The sequence below is a fragment of the Corvus cornix genome, chromosome 1 (genome assembly GCF_000738735.6).
Source record: "Corvus cornix cornix isolate S_Up_H32 chromosome 1, ASM73873v5, whole genome shotgun sequence".
Classification (NCBI taxonomy): Eukaryota; Metazoa; Chordata; class Aves; order Passeriformes; family Corvidae; genus Corvus; species Corvus cornix.
Window position 1 is genome coordinate 85,751,537 of NC_046332.1, and position 25,563 is coordinate 85,777,099.

A 25,563-nucleotide genomic window follows, 5' to 3' on the forward strand; every position below is an offset into this window, starting at 1 on the left:
TTCATGTAGGCACTCCATGGTATTGGTAACTTTACTAATGTGGGTAGTTTCATTTCAGTCTTATTTTTAATTATTATCATCCTCCCATTTTTTTCTTAAATGTATTTCTCCAGTGGCTAAAAGATTAATGATTACCCTCCCATTAAGGAGGAACAAAAAGACAGCTTTGGCATTATTTATTTATTATTCTTTTTCTTAGCTGGAAATTGAATTATCTACTCCCTATTTAAGATCCTTCTAGTGAAAATGTCACTTGCCATGAACTAAATGCTCTTTAATAGCAGCAGTACATATGTTCTTTAATAGTAGCAGGACATAGCTAGCTAGCAGAGCAGAATAAGAGAAGAGAACAAAAAGCAAGCTTGGGTGTAGAACTGTGCGCATCTACACATGGAAATAGATAAGAACCTTACAAGAAGACATGGGTCAATACTCTGTGCCCAGAAATGTGGTCAAGTCTTTCTCAGTGACACTCCTAAAGGGTGGGATGCTATCCAAAGAGACCTGGACAAGCTCCGGGAGTGGGTCCATGGGAACGTAATGAGCTGCAGCAAGGCCAAGTGTAAGGTGAGGTAACCTGGGTCAGAGCAACCCCTGGTAACAATAAGGGCTGTGGAATGAAAGGATCAAGAGCAACCTTGATTCTCCAGCCCTGCCAAGGAGGACTTGTGGATGCTGGTGGACGAGAGGCTGGACGCGAGCTGGCAGTATTCACTTCTAGTCCAGAAAACCAACTGTATCCTGGGCTGCATCAAAAGCAGCTTGGCCAGCAGGGTGAGGGAGGGCACTCTACCCCTCTATGGAGTGCTGTATCCAGTTCTCGGGTCCCCAGCACAGGAAAGGTATGGACCTATTGGAGCAGATTGAGAGAAGGTTACAAAAATGATCAGAGGGCTGGAGTCCCTCTCCCATGAAGACAGGCTGGAAGAGTTGGGACTGTTCAGCTTGAAGAAGAGAAGGCTCCAGGGAGAATTCATTGTGGCCTTTAGGAGTGTCACTGAGAAAGATGTGACCACATTGCTGAGGGTGCACTGAGGATTAACCCATCTGTTCTTGTAAGGTTGTCTGTCCTAGACGTTAGATGAATGCTTTTTTTTGGTAAAATCTTCTGAATTCTGTTAATCGATATATGAAATAACCACCCTAAAATATCCCATGCCACCCACGTTATAAAGATTTCTTCTTATCTAATTCTAGGGAAAATTATCCAGAATTACCAGAATATTCTAAGGAAAATTACTCCTGTTAGCAGATGGTACATCAAGATCCAAAGATTATTGGAGTTCCCCAGAGTGCAGGCTAACCAAATTATTTATGGTGATTGGTAGATGCTGCTATCCAGTACCACAGTATGGTGGGTGTCTTTTCAATGAAAAAACAAAGTAAATTTGTTGATCCATTGAATTTATTAGCAAAATGACTCCTGAACTCATGCTATGCCATCATGCAGTCTCCTCCATGTTGTCTTTCCTGAAGTCTGGATTTATGCAAGTATTTTAGCTCTTTCTATTTCTCTGAGTTGCATGTATGAAACCAAGATTTGCACCATGTTTTCTTTAAATTGGGATATCACCAGCTCCCTATGTTTGCATTCCAGCTTCCTATGCAGAAACGGCCAGAGCACTGAAGCAATTCCCATCATCCTTACCACAATTTTCTGTATCTTCATACTTTAGCATGCTTCTAATCAGTGAAGTGTTAGGCAGAAATTCAGGGCTAAGTGACCACTCAGAGGCTGCATGCAGCAGAGTTGTGCTCTGGCATTTAATACTTTTTGGAGAACAACACGAGAAGATTTGGGGCCTGACATGCCCCCAGATTCAGCAATGTGCCCTATGACATTGTGTAGGCTCCAGCTTTCTGGTCTTAGGGGAGCAGTATTAAGGAGAACTCCCGGTTTAATCTGGGGTGTTCTTTGACTATCAACAGATGAAGTCACATCAGACTTAAAAATGGTTCCACTCTCATATGGATAAAACAGCAAACACTCTGGTTTTATCATGGTTTAAAGCTGGTGGGAATCTCAAGCACTTTTATTCATTCATAAGCATCCACAAGAGATATTTCCCAAGGGAAGGTTTGACCTAATGCTAGCCAGCCCTTGGGACAAGGAGGGTGACTGCAACATGTGAGGTGTGTGTGTACGTGTGGGGGCACATGCACACCTGTGTGTCTGCTCCCACACGCTTTCAAGGTGGTCCTGCATGTTACCGAGGACTGTGTCAGCATTGCACTCCCATTCCTGGCCTATCAACCATCCTTCAAGATGGGAAAATAAAACCTAGCCATCTTCCACACTGGCCAAACCCCTCGAAAAGGACATGCCTGAGAAAGGTGCAGCATCTGGCACGTCTGCCATATCCGATGGAGCTCCAGAGCTCCCAGTGGGCTGTGCAGCTTGCCATAACCTCCAGAGTATGCATGTTTGTGTGAGGCACAATCTGGCCCATCATTTCATTTAATCCCCTTAATTTAGCAGAAAAATAGGTAGTTAGAAAAATATTATCTTTTTCTAAGTATTATTGATTTTTATTTATTTTTCACAGTGGATTGTGTGCATAAGTGTCAATGAAAATAGGTCAGAAAGAAATTACTAAAAGAAAAAAAAAATTCTGTTACAAGAGCTAGATTCTTCTTTCCAGAAGGGCAACTGGAAAATATGCTAGAATGTACCACATGGAAACGTAGAAGCTGTCAGCTCCCTCATTTCCTCTTTCCATCTAGTACTAATTACAGTGGACTTGCAGCAATTTCATTTAATACGGAAGGGATCATATTAAGGAGGGAATAAAGGCTGACAAAGTATGTGTTTTGTTCAATTTGATACTGTTTTAAAGAGTGAGGTCTTAAACTTTCTGCAAGTTGTTAGATTGCATTAACTGAAGAAAAAGCACAGAAATTTTTAAAGCATAATATGACATTGATTTCTATAGCAAAAAGGAAATTTGGTCTGAATTCAGAGAACTATAGCTTATTTTCATTATAGATATTTCTACTGAGAGATTCTATTCAGATTTAAAACTGCTGCTAAATGTACCCAGTGAAATGGCAAATGTCTGTACAGTTATAAGGACATAAGAATTGGAACACAGGAGCAGACCAAAACATCCTATTCAGTGATTCCCCCTAAACTTACAGAAAATGAGTAAGAAGAGGACAAGTACTTACACAACCACTGAAAGAGAGAGGAATCCCCTTGTGCTAAGCAGCAAAGAAGGACTGGGAAGGCTGTGAGAGGGTCCAGCCTCTCATTCCCTCCTGCTATGGTCCCATTCTGCTCTGGGTCTCAGTCAGAGGCCCAGCTCTGCCTGAGGTCCACGTGACGAAATTTCAAGGGGTTTAGGAAGGTAAAAGAGAAAAAAAATAAAGCCAGGCTGGTAGTTTGGGAGCAATGAGAAACTTTGTGGTGATAAAGGAATTAGTACCCCATTGGCTGAAGGGCACCCAGCATTCCAGGGAAAGTCAACTCCTCCATAACTCTCAAATTCTAACAATGTAAAGCTTAGAGTTAAATGTTAATTGATATTTAATCGTATATAATAAACGTAGGTATAAGTGTTATGCATGCCAACTTAAGGGTATTAGGATGTCTGAAATACTGTAAAATAGATGTCTAATTGATTTATTTTTTCTAAAGCACTGTTTAATGTAGAATTGCTTTCTATATGGGAAAATATAATTTATGTTTCCTAGAAGTTACAACAAAGTATTGGGCATTAGGAGACTGATATTCTCATCCCTATCTGCCAGGGAAACCTTATAACCAGGACTCACAGCCTGACATTGATAAATGATTTAATTCTGTAGTGTTTGCCCCATATTCCTCAAGTGGGATATTTAAAAGGAGATTAATAACTACTCTTCTCTCTGAGGTTTTAGATGTCCCAGTTTTACAATGTCTAATATATATGTAAACACAGCATTTGAAAACTTTGGGAGAAAAAGAGCAAATATAGTTTAAAATTATATTAGGGCCTTTTAGCCAGCTTGCATGCATGGTACAATTTATAAAGATGATGATGAACAAAGCCAGGCAATTTGGAGATTCTAGTGGATGACTAAACACTGATTGAATATGAATAAAGGGGTATGAATATGATTTTTTTATTGTTGCTTACAGGCAATAGAGAAGTATTTCAGGAATATAAATATAAAGAGTTTATAAATATAAAGAGTTCATAAAACTCTTGATAAATGGAGGTGTTTAAGTGTGTGCTATGGATTTCATAAGTGTTTTTTCAGACTCACTTCACAGTGTCTTCAAATAAAGATGGAGGGAATTTTGAAATATCATTTTAATAAAAAGATATAAATAATTTTATCCTTAAAAAGCTTTTTGGTTTTGTTTTTTTTTTATATTTAGCAATGTCAAGATGAGCTCTGAGACCATTCCAATGTCACTGGATGTTTATTTTACATTAAAAAAAAAAAAAGTTTTAGCTGCTAAAGTTCAACCAAGCCCCCTTAGAATAAAGTACTACTGCAACAGATAGGGGGATGTCCCAGTATATTCAGAACACTTTAAGAGTTCATATTCACATCTCAAAATCCTGTACAATAAAAACAGTTCTTCTGATTCATTTTTAAAGCAAAGAACACTTCCATGTTTTCCAATTTATAGAACATTTCCAATCTTTCATAGACTCCCACGACTATTTAACTACACTTTACAGTTCTCTCACCCTCACACTTGATGTGAAGTAGGGAAAATGCAAAGATGCATAGGCTTCTTTACCATCTTGTTTCTCTTTTAAATCAAAACTTCTGATGATTAAAGAAGAGCAGATAAAAGAAAGTACAGCTCGAGGCTATGATATAATGCACTTAGAGATCCCAAAGGCAATATTCTTAACATCTACAACCAGCCCTGAAACATAACAGAGAAATATAAATGTTAGGGCTGGGCTCTTAAATTCAAGTTTCCTGACACACTGTGGCTGACAGCCTTTGAATTTATAAAGACCTCCTATCTAAACAACCAAAAGAGCTAAAGATCACTTAAAATAATTATTTTGATCGGTACTTGCAAAGCAGTAGCAACCTATGAGAAAGTATTACCATGTACATATCCAGGGGATTATTTCATATGATCATGTGGTTTCATCATCTTAAAATTGTTCTTCCATGCATAGCTGGAGACTAGTTTTATCTGTAAAGTGTGTGTCAGGGGATTCATAACCCATTTTAAGTATTTGTGTATAACTGCATGCACTTAACATGGTTTAGAATGGATCAAGAAATTATTCTCCCTCATGATATTTTTTCAAATGACCGAAATACTCGAGTCTTTCATGGAAATGCCTTTTCTTAGTTCAGGGTTCTTTTCCATAGTATTATTAAAAAAAAAAAAAAGTATTTTTGGTTTTCTGTGGATGCCAAAAAATCCAAGGAATGAGCCACAGAAATTTCTTTGGAGACCAAGGGCACCTTAAATTTTAGCAGCAAAAGTACCTGAGGAGTATTTAATGGGCCCTGTCAAATAGATGTGCTCATTGGCATGGCTGTTGCACAACAGCTCAGAGTTCAGCACAGAGCATGTTAGCAACACCTGCTGTCAGTCAAAACTGTCATGATGTTGGGCCAAGGTGACCTCTTAATTTTGTAATATGAGTCATTGAAAAACATGCACAATGTCCACTAGGATGCCTGAATGAGAATTTAGGGCTCTCTTCTGCCTCTGTGTACTTTGCATGGAAACTCAATCCCTCTGTGGGAAGATGCCCTTCACAGTCATGAGGCTTTCAAGAATGGCATCAGCTATCCTTAATGAATTAATTTTTATTTTTCCCAGACTATTAACTATCATTCTGAAAATTTTAAAAAAAGCACCAAAAAACAAACAAAAAAAAAACAACCCCAAAACACTTATAAGGAATTGAAGAGCTCAAGAGAGTAGGCTTTGTTTAAAATCATAATTGCTTCTTGAACCAAAATTGACATGAACCCAAATATACATTAAAATTCAATATACATCACATCTTTTATAATACGGATATGCTTATTGAACATATATTCTGGTCTGTGAAATGTAAAGAGGTTTACTTCTAAAGGATTTTATGAGTACTAGCTGCACCTGAATTTTTTTCTTTCTGAGAAAATGCATGTTTTACAACAGCCCTCTATACCTCAGGAGGGCTAGAAGGGACACTGGCAAACTTTTTATCACCCTGGGATGTGTGCAAGTGTTTCAGAGGATCAAAGTATAAAAATCAAAAATATGCAACTGAAAGAATTTCTGAAGTAAAAGAAGTAAAATCAGTGGTTTATTTGTGGAGAGTGTAGTAATGAAAACAACAGACATTTTAAGGTGTGAAAGTTATTTAACTGTGGGCTCACAGTAAACCAGAAACATGTATTTCTGATTGCATTGAAGATAACCATTCCCATACTGAATCAAGCCAAAGTTGTGTCAGTTTGCTGTCGTCTGACAACGGGCAGTAGTAGTACTTTGGGAAAGACATACAAAACAGGACAGAAAAAACCCAACTCTTACCCAGCTATAAACTTTCATTTTCAAGCAGTCTGAGGTTTATGGACTTCCTCAGGCAGAGGGTGCATTCACAACATTGATCTTAATATCTATTGATGGATCTCCTTCTCATGCATTTGTCTAATGGATTCTTGAGCCCATTTATATCTTTGACCTCCACAACTTCCTCTGGCAATGAGCCCTACAATTTAATTATGCATTGTGTGATAAAGGACTTCATATTGTTTGCTTTAAACTGACCGCCTGATCATCTGAGTCCTTCTCTGTTTGTTATAATATGCATGGTAGCAAATAATCATTTAGGCAGACTATGACTTCATATACATCCATCATCTCTCTCCTCCCTCAAATGCCTTCCAGACTTAAGTGTCTCACCCTAAATCTTTTTCTTTCTACCAATACAATTCCATACTTCTAATCATCCCTGTAGCTCTTTCCTGTACGTTTATTGAGCTCTCAAGCTCTTCGAGATGCAGGAGAACAGCACGAAGCTTCGAGGGTGTGGGTAGAACACAGATTTCTAAAATACTATGCTGATCCTATTTTGTTCTATTAATTCCCTCATTGTTCTTAGCACTTGTTTACCTTTTTGAGCTCTGCTGAGCATGGAGCTGGAACCTTCACTAAACTATCTGCAATGACACTGAGATCTTTACTCTATGGATAATGGCAAATTTATGCACTGGTCTTGCGTGTATTTTCATGTCTTTCCCTATGCCTATTATTTTTATATTTGGAAATAGAATGTGTTAAAAAGAAAAGAGAAAATAAATTCTGTGGACTAAAATAATGCTATAGAAACTGCAGAATTTGAACTAGAACTAGACAGATTCAAAAATATCAGTGATTAAATGGGAGTAAACAGGAGTCCACAACTTGACAGATTCTCGCTTCATCCTTCTTATCTTGCTCTGAAATGCCAGCAAACAGGTTTGTAGGCTTGCTAATTCATTAGCATGTTTCTGAGCAGTGCTAAACTTCCCATCTCTGGCTGATGTCAAAAGGAGTCAAGACTGGCTAGCCCTCATAGAATTGGACCTGAAGCGTATTGTTCTCGTAACTGTTTATACTATGTGACATTGTCACTTCCATACTATTTGGGGAGTTTGATGCTGGGAAAATGAATTTTTAGAGAGGTTATGAAAGATCAAGGATGCTATAATGTCATCATAATTACATGTAACTTGGGCATCAGTATTACATAAAAGCATATTGAATGCTTACTTAACATAACATTTGAATAAATCATGTTTAAAATCATGTTCACTGAAACATTTATTTCATCTAGAGCTACATAGTTTAAGCTTCTCATACATAAACATTTTCGGCATTATTTATGAAAACTTGGCTTGCATCCACTTAATTTATATTTAAAAAAATAAGAGATAGCTATGTGAATCTCATATTTATACTGAAAACCTCCATCGTCTGCTGCTTACTGAAGTTTCAGCAGATCTACAATGGTAATTCAATAACTGTGTCTACAATATCCTGGGAGTTTTAAACACAGTTTCCCATTTTTGCATTTGACATTTCAGTCTGTACTTTCTTACTTTTCTTGATAGGCTTCTAGGTACTAAAAATAATTACTTAGTGCCTATCACGCTATGTGACAGTGATGCCCTTGAATTCCTAACATGGTTAGCAAGGGTTGAACCTCCTAGGAAAAGAGAATTTTATTGACTCATTGGTGCAGTTGCCTCGCTGCTTCTGAAGTTTCTGGAGGGAGAGTTTGCAAAGTGGGTTGAACAATCTTGAGGTAGAAGCCCAGAATCAGCTGTTCTAGAGAGGAAGATTTACAGTTGGGTTTTGCTGTTGCAACCAACAGTTACTGCACCAAAGTCATGTAGAATGGGGTTCATTTGGCCTCTACTGTGTGTGCTGGGTCAACCAACAACTCTATTTTCTTCATTTCACGGTGAATAATGAGGTGTACATTCCCTGAGTGGGGAGTGAGTTTAGCATCACATTTGTTTTTCTTCCTGTTTGTAAATAGCTTATGTGAGATGTACAGAATTCTTCCCAGAGTAGAAAAAGCAAGTATTTTTTTCTCAGTAGTGGCCCTCCATGTTCAGATGCTTTCAAATCTGAAGCTAAAATCTCACTTCCTTATTGTTAGCATTGTCTTACAAGCTATAAAATTAGTCTTTGTATCTATATTTTCATGCTGAATCATTTTGTTAGATACATAAGGTCAAGAGTACTTGTTAAGCATCCTGTGATTCATTAGCATTGAAGTATGGAATCATAGAATTTTTTGGGTTGGAAGGGACCTTAAAGATCATCTTGTTCCAATCCACCTGCCTTGGGCAGGGACACCTTCCACTAAACCAGGTTGCTCAGAGCCCCAAGCAGCCTGGCCTTAAACACTTCTAGGGATGGGGCATCCACAACATCCCTTGGCAACCTGTTTCAGTACCTCACCATGGTCATAATAAGAAATTTTTTCCTAATATCTAACCTAGATGAACTCTCTTTTAGTTAGAATCCATTTCTCTTTGTCCTGTCACTACATCCTCTTGTAAAAAGTCCCTCTCCATCTTTCTTATAGGTTCTCTACAGGTACTGAAAGGTTGCAATTATGTCATCCGAAAGCCTTCTCTTCTCAAGACTGAACAAACCCAGTTGTCTCAGTCTTTCCTCATAGGAGAAGTTCTCCATCCCTCTAATCATCTTGGTGCCCCTCCTCTGGACTCGCTCCAACAGGTCCATCTCCATCCTGTGCTGATGACCCCAGAGGTGGATGCACCACTACAGGTGGGGTCTCACGCTGCTTTGGATGCAGCCCAGGACACAATTGGCATTCTGGGCTCCAAGTGCACATTGCTGGGTCATGTCCAGCTACTCATCCACCAGCGCTGCTTTGTATTGTGACCTGAATCCAGAAGGGATGATCCTTGTTTAAAATTTTACTTACATTTGGATAAAAGACTCCAGCAATTCCAGAAATAAAGTATTAACTTAGCAGCTTTTCTGTTTCTTTGCTGCCCACTTAACATTAGCAGAGATATTCTTCATGGAGCTCCAACCTAAAGACATCTTTATCTAATAAACTTTTGTAGGGCAATATGCTCAATGTACTGAAACAGATCTTGCCTTCATTCCCATTAAATCACACGAATGTAATATATCTTAGGCAATACTACCTACCCAAAAGTTAGATATCTTGCTAGCTATGGGCTATATGTTCATAGTTATTAGATACTTCTGGAGGGTGATTCATTTACACTATTTTAGTCTATTTCAGCCTCTTGAGTTTCTTTCAGTCTTTGGACTTGCTTTTGCTGTCCTCACTGATAATTAAAGTAGTACCTGGTAACTGGCTCAGACTTACACATTTAATCTCTAGTGCTTACATCAGCAAGCAGGAATCCCAACCAGAGGCATTCTGAGTCATGGTATTATCCAGAAACTGTGGGGTCTTTAAAAAAACACACAAAGTTCTAAGTTTGCAGTTCAGGGAAGTCCTAACATTTCAGCATAGGTTGCTCATAGCATGTTTTTCTGTATATATTGAGTAGGCCTTCAAGAGAGCTGGAGAGGAAAAAGGGGGAAAAGATTAGCTACTATTTCTGTTACTTTAATAATCCTAAATGCAAAACATTAGCTCTTTCTAGCAACAAAAACTCCACCAGCAGCAATACTGAAACCATATGCCCTCCATTTGATTTACCATCAACAACTGCCTGGCTGCACACAAAGCCTCTCTGCTTAATAGTGGCTCTAGGCAAGTGCATGTATAATATTCAAAGCAGTTTTGTTCTTTCATTAAAGTTGTGATAAGGATGCAAAGCATTTTAATGGGAATAATCAATTATATAATGATATTCATATACAACAAAGTCCTTTTAATATAAGTACTTTTAATGTGCTGCTTTTGTCACGGGGGAATTACTTTTGTAATACTTTCAGAAGCATGTCTTCTATTGGTGACAGGCAGACAGAGCCATGCTAGGGGACTCCTGAACTCCATTTGCTCCTCATTCACAAGAAAGCATTTTTCAGTGCAGAGATCACGTGATTTTACTACTCTGCTGAAGAAGACAATTTCAGCATTAAGATTTGTCTACATTTTTGCAAGAGAAGAAAAAAATGGAGTGCATGATCAGTCTGAATAAAACCTGACTGTGAAACTTCAACACTTAAAAGATTACATTTGACTCTTTCCTGTTACATTTGCTTAATGGTTTTCCTGATCTCCCTTTGCTGTTATAATCTCTCTACCAATAAGGAAACTAGAGTCAGTCCTATCCTGCCATTGTCATTTTTGATGACAGTTGTCAAAAGTTATAAACACAGGGTGGCCACACATGACATTTTGCACGGTTCTTAAAATTTTTACAAATCTACTAACTAAAGAAGACTCTTATTACATTCAAATTTCTTTTTATCTTATGATTATGGATATATTTAGATAATGAGATAGAAACCAGATACTTATTCCATCTATACTGTAGATTTTCATTTAGAAGTAGTACCCTCTTCCACCCATAGCTAATTTGCTGTAAGTCACATGCCAGTTGTCATGGTTACAGGTTGAGCTGTGTCTGTCTCCCAGGTGTCACTGGCTGTTTGGGAGCATAGTCCTAAAGGATGATGAAGGCTGAGCATGCTCCCTGACTCTCTGTATCCAGCCTCTGCAAATGCAGAGTGGTTGCTCCAGTACCTTGCAGCAGGTTGCAATGTGCACTTTAGAAAAGAGCCCAACCATCTTCTTGTGTCAGCATTGACCATGTCACTCTACCAATATGAGATCCCTAACTATAATCAGGAGTTATATTTGGGTCAGTGTTCAGGCTTCAGATGCTACTTCTCTGCTCTTCCTCCTCTTCTCTTTCCTTTGCCGAGCTCAAGAAATTACCCAATGGGGGTCACGGAGGAAAAGACAGCTAAGAATTGTGGAGAATAAATGAAACTGTACTTGAGAATATCAATCAAACCCCAACAGAGCATGCCCAGGTGTGGCTGTAGGCAGACAATACTATGATCTTTAAATCCAGAGCAACGTGGTTTGTGAATCTTGATGCCAGAACAATCAAAAGAACATAAGATATTGTGAAATTGGGAGTAGGATTAATCTGCAGACTAGACATAGGTGTCTACCCAAGACCCGGGTGTTCCCGTTATGTCAACAGAGATCTAGTCAACTCTGTTAATGTAGCCTTTGTATAGAAAGCTGGGGATCCTTCTCTAGGGTGGAACCTGACCTGAGAGTTTCAGCCCAGGTCCCATACACAAGCATTCTGAGCCATTGGAGTTCTCCAAGGTGTTCCCCTGGAACTCCAATTAACTCTCCAGTAGAGTGTGGGTCTCATGTAGGTCCTGTGTGGTAACTGACAACTCTATGCAGTGTCTCAGGTAACTCAGGGCACCTTAAATGGACGAGATGTTGCGGATCCAAGCTGAGCCCAGCCCAGCACTACCAGTTGTGTTTTACACACTGGCTATTTCAAGGAGATCTAAGACATGAGAGAGGCCCCACATCTCCTCACCCAATGCCCAAGAGAGTTGAGTATTCACAAAATTCATCTGTTAATATCCCTTAGCCAGTGCATATTTAATGTGAAAGGCATAACCACTCCAGGAACAGGGACCAAACCCAAACTTTTCCCATGTAAGTGGAGCTTAATGCATCCAAATTCAGGGTCATTTACCCCATGCTTTTAGTTGCTTCTCTTTAACTTCTCTAAGCAGACAGGTAAAGTAATGCAGAGAGACATAAATCAGATTTTAAGATACAAATCAATACTTATTATGGAGTGCCTCTTAGATTCATCACGCTTTCTCAGAAACTACTTAGCTAAAACTTATATTTTATTGCTGATCCCAGCAAAGCCAACACATTTCAGACAACATTTCTTGCTCTACCTCAAATCAGTAGCACTATTTCCGAAGAGTACTTTTTTCTCACATGTTCAGAAACAGTCCAACAAAAAAGTTCAGACAAAAACCATCTTTTTCCTACTTAAAGAATGCAAAATGCATTCTGCAAAGTCACATGGATTTCAGTTGAAAAAGCTTAAAAATAGAGACTCCAGCTTCAAATTTTCAATATGTCTTTTTTTTTATATGAACCTCAATGTTTAATCACACATAAAAGTATTCAAAATATCAGAGGTAAATTATTTACTCACATTGCATACATTGCATTAGATTTCAATGTATACTTTTAGTTTTATTTATTAAAAAATAATGAAATAACTGAGTGGGATAATGTTCATCTGGATCAATTGGAAAGCATTGCTGAAAATTATTCACATAGCTCTATCAAAAACATCTTTTCATTGTGTTTTTCACAGAAGCAGTTACTATTTTTTTCTTTATTCATTTCTTGGCAACAGAGTCATGGATCTATAATTAAAAACCCACTTAGGCAATTTCCAAAGGATTATTACAATCTTGTCATGTGAGGTGTTGAACAAGTCAATTTATAGGTTATTTTATTCCCTGTTTCTAGATTCTACAATGGTGGTCTGAAAATGTTTAGGGCCATCAATGAGAGGGGTTTTTGGCAATGGACACATGGCACAAAATTAATATTCTCTTTTTCTCTCTTTTTAGGAATGCCGTTGAAGAAAACAAAAAATTATATGCAATTTATGACACAAGGTGAGTTACTAAAAGTACTTTAAGAGTGTGATTATTATCTGTAATAGAATTTATATCCTTCAAAATATTAAAAATCATTATTAACATTTTTTTCCTGAGCCGCAAAATAATCTTTAAGGCAAAATGAAAAATATTTTAACCCATCATACACAATTCCGTATATACCTAATAATGTTTCCCCTTTAAATATAGTGATTTCCCCTCTGTGTACAGTACATATGACAAAGAAATACAGTTGCACAACCAGCCTAATTTATGAGTTATTTCACAGATGGAATATGGCCCACGATCCTGATCTGTGTATTATGAGCTTAACTGTGTCTGCTTCTGATGCCAATGTTTGGGGAATAAGAGCAAAGGGCTAGCTGGCACAGCCTTGGGAAAAGAGGATGCATTTAGAGAGACCAGCAGAGCGCTGTGTCTTGGCAGGAGAAGGCTGCAGATGCAGCCTCTGTATAAACACACCTCCGCATTCTGAAGCCTTTCCTTTCCCCTCATCCTTCATGGATTTGTTCCTGTTAAGGGCATTCCTCAGCATAAGCAAAAAAGGATTTGTTTTCTTCTCAAAGGATAAGAGCAAGACATACTTCAGATTTTCACTACCTATAGCTTTTTCTTTGTTACCTTGGAGTTTCACTTCCACAACTGTGTCTAGAAAATGAAATAATTTCACTTCACTTCCTTCTCATTGCTTATGCTGTTTCATGTGGAAGTGTTTGCATTCCCTCCCCTTGGTGTTTTTTTTCTTCATCTTTCCTCTTTTCCTCTGTTAAAATTCAAAGGGACATTTGGATGGAAATGCCAGGAACCAATCTCTTTTGTTTTAGCTAGTCCTAATACAGATGCATCAGTTAGGACCCTGACTTGGTCTTCCTTTAAATATACATAATATTAAATATAAGCAATTCAAAGAACTCATGCTTGTCTTCTTCACTCTGTATAATCTCCTGCAAAAGGAGGCTGGGATCTTAACTTGGAATTCTGGCTGTTGTTAGCAAAAAATTGCATAAACAATAATTATATCAAATGAGATTCATAAAGGTATTAATAAATATGAAGACATAAATATATGGGCTACAACCTTCTGGTTTTAATTAACCTTAAAGAAAAAAAGGTAACTGCTGCATACTGGTTTTTTAAGAATAATGTGCTCCTGACAAAGGGATTTAGATGAATCGACTCAAGTAGAAACTTAACAAAGAAGTCCTATATAAAATAGCACTTCCTGAACTACAGTTACAGTAAAAAAAAAATGTTGTAACTCAGTTACTTGTCTGTTTTTCTCAAAAGACTCTATTTTCATCAAGACAGAGACTTAAAAGAATAGTATTTCTAATGCGCCACAGGCTTCTCTAATGTATTTGTGTTATTTCAGTGCATAATCATTAATCTTCATGATGAAAAAATGTGAGCTATAAAGAGCCATGATTATTTCTTCCTCTGCCAAACTGTCAATGGATTCTTATTTTGATGTGTCTGACTCACTATGTGCATAATCCAGAGGTTTTGCCGCATAAGGAATGGAATGATGCAGGAATACACTTTTAAATTCATTCAGATAATTCAAATTTTTATTCTATTTTCTTGAATATGAAGAAAAAATACCCATCTGAAATTTAAACAACAGTTCAAGACAATTTGGATCATGCCTCTTATTAAAGGCAAATTTCCCCCATTATTCATACGGATTAATAACTTATTCTTTATGTGGCCCACTGAAACATTCAGATCTCCACTACATCAGAACTGTTGACATAACACCATTAATATTTCTGTATAATTAAATGTAGACCAGCAAATTATGCAACCAAAGCAAATGGATTCATGCAATGCTGCTTTCAATCTGCCTGACAGAAATGGGGACAATGAGTATAAACTCACTGTCAGTTAAATAAACTGTTGAGTATTACCCAACATCAGAAAATATTACATATGGTTTCTGATAAATATATATAGTAAATGAACATAATCTTGTTTTCCTCACATAGTATGTCCAACAAACACTGCTCATTATCTGAACAGGCAAAACACAGTGTAAAAAACTGCCAAAGTGCAGAGTATTCCCTAAGCCTAATGCTTCCCAGCATCCTCCTGTCACTCTAAAGCTCTGCTCCTGCTGAGATACTGCAGGACAGAAAATAAGAAAGTTGAGCTTTCTGAAGGAAATACTAATTTCTATTGTATGGTATTTTGACAAAAATGATCCTCAACTTGTGATTTCATAAAGTGAAAAAGAAGTCAGATTTAGCAAAAAGAAAAACAAAAAAAAAAGAGTTGAAAATTTTCTTGTGGATTTTTTCCCAGCCAGTTTTATTAATTACACCTTCTCAGCAGGTTAAACCAGCAGGCTAATAAAATTGCTGCAAGGCAGAGTAGGTAAGCAGCAGCATGGGTCTCAGCCTAGTAAGATTAATGTCCTGTGTTCCTCAGAAGGCAACATTTCAGCTGTAGCAACAATTCTCCCCACTTTCTTTTAGTTTCAGTCTCTCTTTTGTATCTCTGAACCCTTTGTGATTGCAGTTTGCTTCAGGATAAGACTGGATCTTTGTCAGAATCAGTTAAATGACAGACAAGCCAGAAAGGAAAATGAAAAATAAAATATTTGATAAATGATTCTGATCTCAATGTGTAAGTGGAGTTAAGTTCACTTTGTCAGGTACCACTTTCCAGCACAGGAGTTCAGTGGTGTATTGCATGGTGTGATCAAATACTTCTTCCCTGATTCCCAAGCCAGGCATTCTCCTACAATCTGGTGACTGATAGTGGTAGTACTGCAAATGCATCAGTTGTGAGCAGATCTCTCCTCTTCTCTAGCCTTCCTGTCATTGCCTCCTCTTCTGTATCTCCATTAGTACTGAAAATGATGAAGGAAACTGGAATTTGTTCCAAAATTTTGAGTTGCTTCTCATTCTAATCCCACTGCCTTCAGCCATTTCTGTCCTTTGACAGGGGCTGAGTGTGCTCTGTTCCAGCTCTTTCTGAAATAAGATGATGGATGCATCTACATAGCATTTTACTGCAGACCAGGATTGTGCTTGCAACATGAATCATTTGATCATTCCCACTTACTGTGCTTTGGTTCATGTCTCAGAGCAGTCTCAGAATACATGAACACAACTCCTCTCAAAGTTGAAAGTGAGTTGAAAAATGCACCCCAGCAGCACATTGCTTTAACTGCTAATGAGCATTTACTTTAGAGGACCAGATTTCTCAACTTTCCCTAATGGGATTAAAAAAAAAATCAAACACAAAACAAATGAGTATGGCATGGATATCAGATCCTCAGCAAGAGTTTTGCTCTAGAGATCAGCCCCTGTATCTGCTAACCCAGAGTTCGTTGATGAATCCATTATAATCCAATTTACCCAAGGACTTTTTTCACATGTAGGCTTGGCAGTTGTATTCTTCCACACATATTTGCATTGGACCAAGGACAGTCCTTTTGCTCCTTTCACACATAACGCTTGCCTTTGCAGTTTAGACTTATCCATTGTTCAAGTGGCCTTTACAATATTGGCAGTGCTGAGGAAGTAAAGAACATACACTGTGTTTACCTTATTCAACAAAATTTGATCAGGAGCATAGATCTTAACTGTCCAGTGGCCCAGAGGCTGTAACATTCACCAAAGTTGTAGAAAATGTGATGAATTTTAGTCCCTGAGCTACAATGTTCAAAGTCTCGTATTTTACAGGGATAGTTTTACTGGGACAGAAAGACTGTACATTGAAAAAAGAGAAAGAGTGAGAATGAGCAATTATGAAGACACCCAAAAGGAGGAGAGAATTGGGTTCTGTTCCTTATACCACTGAACATTGATTTATTTTATCCAGTAATTAATGAGTCGCTAGATTATTTACGAAATAACAGTACTTCCCAGGCAACAGCCAAACCACTAGGCCACAGAGTTATGTTAACTCCTTCCCTCTCCCTTACTTAACTATTTGCTGAAAAGTGGAACATTGCAAAAAACAAAGGTTTACCCTGAGGTCCTGCAGTCTGGGCTTATCTCAGGAGATATATCCTTGGGATTTTCTTGGATGGACAATCTACAAGTTGTGATTGGATGCTTTGTTTTGCTTTAGTGAATAAAAGTGCCCAGACTCCTTCCAGCCATTCCTTGAGATAACCTGCTTGCCTTTTGAAAGGAGATGTTTCGGAGTCTAATTCCAGAAGCAAAGTCAGGGCGGTGAATTTTGAGGGAGGACAAGGAGTCTATTTCTGTGCCCATTTTTTCCTTATTGGCCACATTAAATAGCTTCCCAAAAGTCTGGGCTTCCACTATGTCCTTGAATACTCTGCCCAGCGCAGGTCTTGGGTGGGTCTTACCCCCAGTCCATTGCCACAGAAGCTTTGTTCTGAGCCTTTTCTCCAGACAAAACCCACAGTGCTACTTTCACTGCAAATGCCATGTCACAGAGAAGTCGAGATGATTTTTACCTTTCATGAAATTCATTGATTGGTTATAACTTTTAGCATCCTTTGGTTATTACTAAGCCTAATTGAATCCAGAGTCCCAAGGAACAAATGCTCCATAACCCACTAAATACTTCCTTGTTCCATCAGTTCCAGCCTAGATTATCTTTATGCTGCTCCCAAGTAAATGGAAATGGCTGCTCTGTAAGATCAAGAAGACAAATACTTAAATGAAGTGTGATAAAATATGACAGACTCTACAGCACTGTTGATTCATTCCTACCTCAGATGTGTTTCCAAAGTACCAGGATAGCACATTAATCAGAAATATTGTTCTCTAACTTTTTTTATTTCTGTTATAAAACTGACAATCTATTTAAGAAAAGTTATTAGTGCTTAAATGTGCTTTTAAACCACGTTAAATTCTTCATGAGAAATATTTTCTTTGGTGTTAATACTTTCTTTCAGAATTTAGGGGGACAGAATTGAATTGGTACCCTTCCCTAAATTCCCTTCCTCTGAAGTCTTTGAAAAAACTGGTCTTCAATACTGCCCATTCATAGCATTAAAAAACCATTAGGACCCAGAGCCTTAAAATTACTTACATAGTTACTTATTATTTGACTTTTCATTTTTGAGCCCTTGAGTTATGTATGCTTCGTGCCACAATTCTCAGGCTTTCATCATAAGCCTAATAAGGTTTTTAAATGAAAGCTAAGATTTTTCCTTACTTTATAATCATAGTAATTATGGTACTATTAAAAACCCAAATATTAACATGAAATCACAAGATTTGGCAACACTCAGTTTCTCTACATTTTTTTGCATTGCCTATAGAGTTTAATATTATTTTTAAAACTGAGCCTGCTCCTTCTTTTATTTGAATCTTTATTAATAACTGCAAAAGCAACAAGGTCAGAACAATGGATTGCATTTGTCTTTCTTTTCAAGAATTTGTTGAGGACAGAGGAAAAGCCACCCATGTTTTCTCACCTGTACGTAACACCACAACATTACTCAATGTCCACCCTTTTCATAGCAGTTTCTCAAAGGGAAGAGAATATGTGGAAGGAAAAACAGGTGGTAAGAGAAAAAGTGCAAAAGAAAGACATAGCTGCTCTCCCTTGGCTACTGAAATGTTGCGCTTTGTCATGGACCAGTGGCTGCTGATTGCAATGCAACGAGAATCAGAAGCTGGCCAAGGGCATGTTTGTATGTTCATAGAGCATGGTGAAGAGCTCCAGCGGTGAGGAGCTGCCTCTGGAACCAAAACCAATATAGCTAAGTCAGCATTCTGTTTCCACGTCAACTAGTCCTGCTGAAAGAACTAATTAACCTGGAAGAAGATTAAAAATAGTAACAACTGTGCTGCCTTCACCCAACCAATGTTTTATACAAAGTTAACAACATCCAGAAGCTGACAGGGGGACAACTCTCGCCTTACATCTCTTTGATACCAGTGCCGTTTACCTTCATTACTGTCCCGTATGACAAGCGTGCCTACACGCGTTTTGAACCCAGTGGAGATTTGCCTGGCAAAGCATGTCCATCTTGGTCAGTGCTGGTGGCACCCTCGCAGGAACGGCTGAAGGGACCCTCAGGCCTGTCAGCTGTACATGCACACCTCATCCCTGGCCATGGCAGGGACGCATTCAGGCCCTTGCAGGTCACGGCAGGGTTCCCAGGCCAGCTCCTTCTCCCGCCCCAGCGGCTCGCTCCGGGCATCGCTCCCAGGATGGGCCACGGGGCAGGTGGGCAGAGTACCCCAAAACAGAGAGGCAGGCCGAGGGGCAGGGGAGGACAGAAGCACGGCGTCGGGCAGCCGCCTCTCATCCGGCTCCGGGGGGGACCCTGCGGGCTGCCCTGCCCCCGCAGTCCCGCTCCTACCTCGGGGAGATGGACCCGGCTGCGGGGAGAACCCGCGGGGGCTGCCGGCGAGCATCGCCGCCTCCAGGCAGGTACCGCGGGGCCGGTGCCGTGCCAAGGTCGGGCGTGCTTCGAGGCGGTGCCCGGGGAGCCACCGCCCCTCGCTGCCGGCCCCGGCCCCGCCAGCCCCGCTCCCCCGGCGCCCCCGACTCGGGCTTTCTGCCGGGGGACGGCGGCGCCCTCCCTCCGTCCCCTCCCCTCCCCTCCCGGCTGGCGGGAAGGCGGCGGGGCGGGCGGCGGCGGGCGGAGGGGAGGCGGCTGGCCGGGCTCCGGCGGAGGGCAGCTTCCTCCGGGGCTCGGCGGCGTCCGGCCGCGGGGCGGGCGCAGCCGGGTGCGCGGGCGGCTCCCGCGGGCCGGGTGGTGGTGCTGGGGCAGGGAGTGGGGGATTTTTTTTTTGGGGGGGGAGGGCGAGGTGGGGGGAGAACGGGGACTGTCGCCTCCGCCTCTTCCTCAGCGGCAGCCGGGGCAGCCGGATCGCGGCGGCGGCTGCTGCTGCTGCTGCGCGAAGGGAGCGTGGAGCGGAGGGATGTGGGGCTTTGGGGGAGTCAGGATCTTCGGGATCTTCTCTGCTCCCGTCCTGGTGGCCGTGGTCTGCTGCGCCCAGAGGTAGGTGCCAGTGTGCCCCGGCGGCCGCGCGGGATGCGTTTTCCAGGGGAACAAGCTGATGCGCTCCCCCCCGCCCTCCCCCTCCGGTCCCGCTCCCGCTGTCGCCCCTGGCCCTTCGCACCCCGGCTTCTGCCCCTCCCGCCCGACACCCCCGTCTCTCTCTCCCCACAGTGTGAACGATCCCGGCAACATGTCCTTCGTGAAAGAAACTGTGGATAAATTGTTGAAGGGCTACGACATCCGCCTCCGGCCGGATTTCGGAGGTGAGTCGCCCTACCCGGGCTTGCCGCCTGGAGATTTCCCCCCCAGCTGGCCCCGGCGCTGCCGCCTCTCCCGCACGGCGGGTCCGGCCACCGCGCCCCCGCTGCTGCGGCACCTCTCGCTGCCTGGTAAAGGTCTGGTCTGCTCGCAGGTCCGCCCGTCTGCGTGGGGATGAACATCGACATCGCCAGCATCGACATGGTTTCCGAAGTCAACATGGTGAGTAGCGGGCGAGCCCGGCCGGCGCCGGGGCTGTGGCGCGGGTCACGGCCGCCCGTTCCCCATCCCTCCTTTCTCACGAAGTCGCTGCTGCCTCGGCGGACGGCGGCGGGGCTGCGCGGGGCTCCGAGCGCTGCCCTCTTCGCTTGAAAACTTTATTTCCCTGGAGACGCGCCTTCCTCCTTCCCCCCTTTTTCCCTCTCACTGCCGGCGGCCGCCTCCGCGAGTGTGCCGGGCCGCCGGTTTGCACCAGCCCTCCCTTCTCCTCCCCCTGTCCCCCCGGGCGGCCGGAGCTCGCTGGGGCTCTGCCGGCGGCCTCGCAGCCGGCGAGATGCGGGGCGGGCTGGCGGCGGCCGGCGGGCTTCCCGGGCCGGCGATGGAGGGCCGCGGCTGTCGGCATCTCCCTGCTTCTTGCACGATTCAGGGGAAGAAAACCGAACAGCCCAGCTTGTCTGTGGGTAAACTCTGACATGTGCGAGTGCTTTAAGGCTTGTTGAGCACCCAGAGCCGGCGCGGTTGTGAATGGACTTGGGAGGAATTGTAGTCTAGTCTTGCCTCGGAAAGTGATGCTGTGCGGGGCTGTCGGGTTCACCGATGGACAGGGAGGTGTTTAGTGCCTTTCTGCGTTTTGGTCTTCTCGTCTGTATACTTTGATGATTCGAGGTTAGAAGCTATAATTTCTGTTTCTTGGCCTAATCCTAAATCTGGGGTGGATTTTTCATGATCCTGAGCAAGTTACTCCTTCTCTCTGCGTCTCAGCTTTTTTTTCCTTGTATTCTTCCTTTCGCAAACCACGTGTAGAAAGACCAGCCCACTCTGCAATGCTGTAGTTACATTTGTAGCATTAAAAGTAATATTTACACATTTGGAAGCTGAGCTCTCTTGTAGTACCTGTAACGCTCACACTGCGCTACCTCTCCTTCAATGAACTGTTGCAAGCTGGTGTATCTCGGCTTGATACATGATCCCTGTATTTTTATTAATCCTGCCACTACTTTCACACCCTCTACTTGAAATTCTGAGAGAGAAACTTTTTCTCTACTTCTCATCTTTTAAAAAATGCTTTTGACAGAGATACAGTTACCTGTTTGCAGTTAAAAGTGTCACCAATGCCAGCCTTTCTACTCGTTCAGGCGGGAAAAAAATGAGATAGTTCTTACTTACAAGAGTTTGTCTTAGGCTTCATGCAGATTCAGGCAACTGCAGCGATGCCTCATGTATTTGACAGGCTTTTCTGTACCTGTAGGATTGCTTCTCAAGTAAAAAAATGGGAGCTGAATGAAAGCTTCTCTCTGAAGAGCAGTTGAAAAGTCTGACTTCACTATCCCCACTGCCACCTTCCCCACCTCTGGATATGTTCCAGTCTTAGGGAAGCATTACATGACTCATTAAATTAATATATAACACTGTGTATGTGAAGTGTCAGAGAGGCAATAAATACCAGAAAAAGGCATACTGAGATTGGAAAGAAAATGAGGGCATGTATGCTGCTTTTTGTGCTTTTTCTTTTTTCTTCCCAGCTGCAGGAAAGCCTGTTAGGTTTAAATAACAACTTGTCCAACCCACTATAGCAGGGGTATAAGGAAAAGTAAGTAATTAAACTGCTTCTTGTGCTAGGCTGGGTAATCACATCCTCAGTGATACGGGAGCTCCTCAAGAAGATGGGTGCCATCCCCTTCCCCTAAACAGTGTGTCAGTGTACTACCAGTTGCTTAAGTTTCTAGCTGCCCCAGGAGTCGGTACCCACTCTTGCCTATTAGCTGCCAGAGTAGCTGTAGAGAAGTGTTTTTTTCTGTGCCCCATCGTGGGGCAATGCAAAGTCTTAAAAAATCAATACAGATCTTGCAACAGAAACAAATGATGTGTTTCTGAAGAAAGTTGCTAAAGTACTTTTGTTACAAAAACTGTTCTAGTTTACTTCAGCAAAAATGAGCAGGAAGGGTTTCTGGTTGGTGAACACCTTACTACAACCAGAGTTTCTGCTGAGTTTGTCTCACCTCCCTGGAAAAGAAGTCATTGACTAAGCACAGCTATATTCACGTACTGCCTGAGTTGGTTACTTCTACTTGTTTTAAGTAACTATACTGGTCTGCAAGGATTCTTGAGTATGTATCAATGAACAGTGAATAAGGATGAACAGAAGGAGCTTTTCAAGATTACTCAAGTATTTATTTTAAGTAGTAATTTGGATGGGAAAAAAAAGACACTGTTAGTCTGAAGACCTGAGGCATAGCTGTTGAACTTCATGCTGGTTGCCAACTAAACTTTTAAACTTTGACATATCCTTTCATTTAATTCCCAGCAGTTTTTGGGAGTGTTGACCTTTAGCCTCATCAACTATTGAAATATCTTACAAGAATTTCTCTGTGTGAACTGTGGTAGTATGGACATTAATTCCTTTGAGTTAAATCTAGACATTGGTATAACATTGTATAAATTAGCTTGTTAAAATTTACCTCTGTATTAAAAATAAAATAGCCAGAGATTTAACATTCTTCAATTTTATGGACATAAATAAAATGTCATTACAGCAAGTTTTATTATGCTACCTTATAGGCAGCCTGTAAGGTAGCTTTCAGTGAAATGATAACAATTCTTTGTAACAGGAATTACAGCTTGTATCATGCTCTTTTCTATTCATAACCAAACTGTAGGTTTATATATAATATATTCCTCTATGAATCTTTATTTGCTAGTTATTTATTAAGCTTTCCATAATTTAAAAAATTTATTTGTGTGGTTTTAGTCTTTCTGTTGAAAATCACTAAAAGTCCTTTGCCCTATACATTGACTACCTGTAGCTATATTTTAGAATAGACTTACTGAGTAGCCATGCACATCTTGGATTACATGGAATGATTAATATTTTTCTTTATTTTTGATGCTGAATTTGAAGCTAATCTGGATCAGGAGGACAGATGCAAGTATTAGGATTGCAGACCATCAAATTGTTTTACTGAAAAGTTATAAATAAGCAGCTTCTATTTGATTTCATAACATCTTGAAAATATTGATTAGCATTATTGAAATTGTAAACATGTATGATATAAAAATCACATGCTTTGATATTTACACTTTAAGTTACATAAATATGGTAGCAAGGAGGAATTAATGAAGTTGCATATAAGAAGTGCATTGCTCAGGGAAGGGCTGCAGTCTGTTAATGACCTGTACATACAGCTGTATCTATATCTCAGTGTGCTTTACTCCCCTGCTTAACCTGTACATTCTTTCCCATAATTATTTGCCTATTTCACAAATTATATGTGTAGATGGATACTTAAGCACCTACCTGTTTTTGTGCCTACCTCCAATAATTTCATTTAAAATCACTGTAAATTGTACCGAAATATAAATCTCTAAACAAAATACTGATCAATAATAACAACAGATGTAATACTGAGAATATACAGTAAGTCATCTTACAAATAAAGAGTATGGAGGATTACTGATGTCAGATTTCAATAATTTAGCTATAAATTTTATCATTTTTTATGGTTCAGGTTGATTCTGTGTTGTTCTTGCTGTGTTTCTACGTGTTTTGCTTAGATGATGTGAATTGAAAAAGAAATAGTTCTTGTGCTTTTACTAGTTTGTCAGCCTATTTCCAATCAGACAGTGTCCACAATTGGCAATTTTTTTTGTAGTCTGATTCTTCTTCAATGTTTGGTCTGTGAATCAAATGCGGTAGTTCCAGGCATTCAATTTTCAAGCACCTAAATACTTCTGTATTTAGGAAGTTAAATAATCAATACCTTGAATCTCCAAATAACCCCTCTTTAAAGTCATTATTATAGCTGGAAGACTAAAGTACTGTGCTTTCATTTTACTATAATTTTAGAATGTGCTTCATAGTTTATGGGAAGCAATGCTATAGAGTGGAGAAAACAAGGGGATCAGTGCAAAAATGAACCTTTCTTCTTAGAGATAATGTTTTGCAGACAACAGGAAACATGCTACTGCTCTCTGAAGTGCTGTCTGCATTCTCTTTGTTTATAGAGAGGACTTCAGAGCTGTTCATCAAGGGTTTCTCAAAGGCTCTAATTTTGATAAAATTAAACCAGAAAAACCCAGGAGGCATCATTTGCTATATAGTTGTCCTGCTGTTTTGAGAATACTGTAGTCACAAAATTAGTTTTTAGTCAGATCTTAAAACAGATGAGTTGTTGTTTCTGAAAAAGATGTCATCTATTCTATGCTGTCACTCTAAAAAAGATGTAATCTGTTCTATGCTAACACTGTAACTTTTATTTTTACGTATGTGCCTTTATAAAACTGCAAGTATGCATATAGACTTCATTGGGTGCCTGCTGATCTTCAAAGCAATTTTGACATCTTTCTGACAAACTGTGTTTTAGTTGCTGCCCTAAGGTCGACTGAAGTTACTACTCATTGAGACTAAATAGTGTCTATTTTACTTGAGAGTGATACACAAATAATTATTTTTAGGTGAATTAATTCATGCTTCACCTGAAGTACTGAGGGTGCAGAACATCATGCTTCTGTTAATGAGATCTGTCACATCTTGCTTTAGATGTTAAAGAATTTGCTGGATGTGGTTTATGTAAATTGAGATTTACAGCATTAGATGTCTAAGTGAGAGCTGGATTGCTAAACTCCACAAGTGCAGTTAATGGAGATCTAGAACAGAATGTGGATTCTTGGGCAAAGGTGTCTACTGTCATTTTGGTTTCACAGTACCATACTTGCCCTCCAGTTTCCAGTCCAGGTTGGTGCAGGTCTCCTGTGAGTCCTCTGCCCAGGTATTAGCTCCTGAAATTTAAACAACTGAGTCTTGTTCTTGTCAATACAGGTGATGGAGTCAAGAGAGCTGAAAATAAAGAAGGCAATGTAATAATGCTTCTTAGATATTTTAGGTGCCTCAAGGTATCTTGTTTGGACTCCAGCTGCCTCTCTAGAACTGAAGCAAACATGATCCTTTATCCTTTAAACGAGCATAGATCCTTTGCTGTACCTGCCAGCCCTATGCAGGGGTCCTGCATAAGCCAGGCAATCCAAAATGGCACCAGACACCTCT

At 40.5% G+C, this 25,563-nt stretch overlaps 1 protein-coding gene across 2 annotated transcripts in view; it reads left to right on the forward strand.

The window, feature by feature from the left end:
* Window positions 1-25,563, forward strand: part of GABRB3 (gamma-aminobutyric acid type A receptor subunit beta3) — a 200,876-nt gene that overhangs the window by 62,685 nt on the left and 112,628 nt on the right. The window contains exons 2-4 of one of the 2 annotated variants that reach the window (XM_039548258.1): window positions 13,052-13,099; window positions 20,217-20,308; window positions 20,458-20,525. In XM_039548258.1, the coding sequence (XP_039404192.1) occupies window positions 13,052-13,099; window positions 20,217-20,308; window positions 20,458-20,525 (208 nt within the window). Of the gene's footprint in view, window positions 1-13,051; window positions 13,100-19,852; window positions 20,046-20,216; window positions 20,309-20,457; window positions 20,526-25,563 lie in introns of those variants that run through there. The other variant, XM_039548267.1, reaches the window with a different exon arrangement.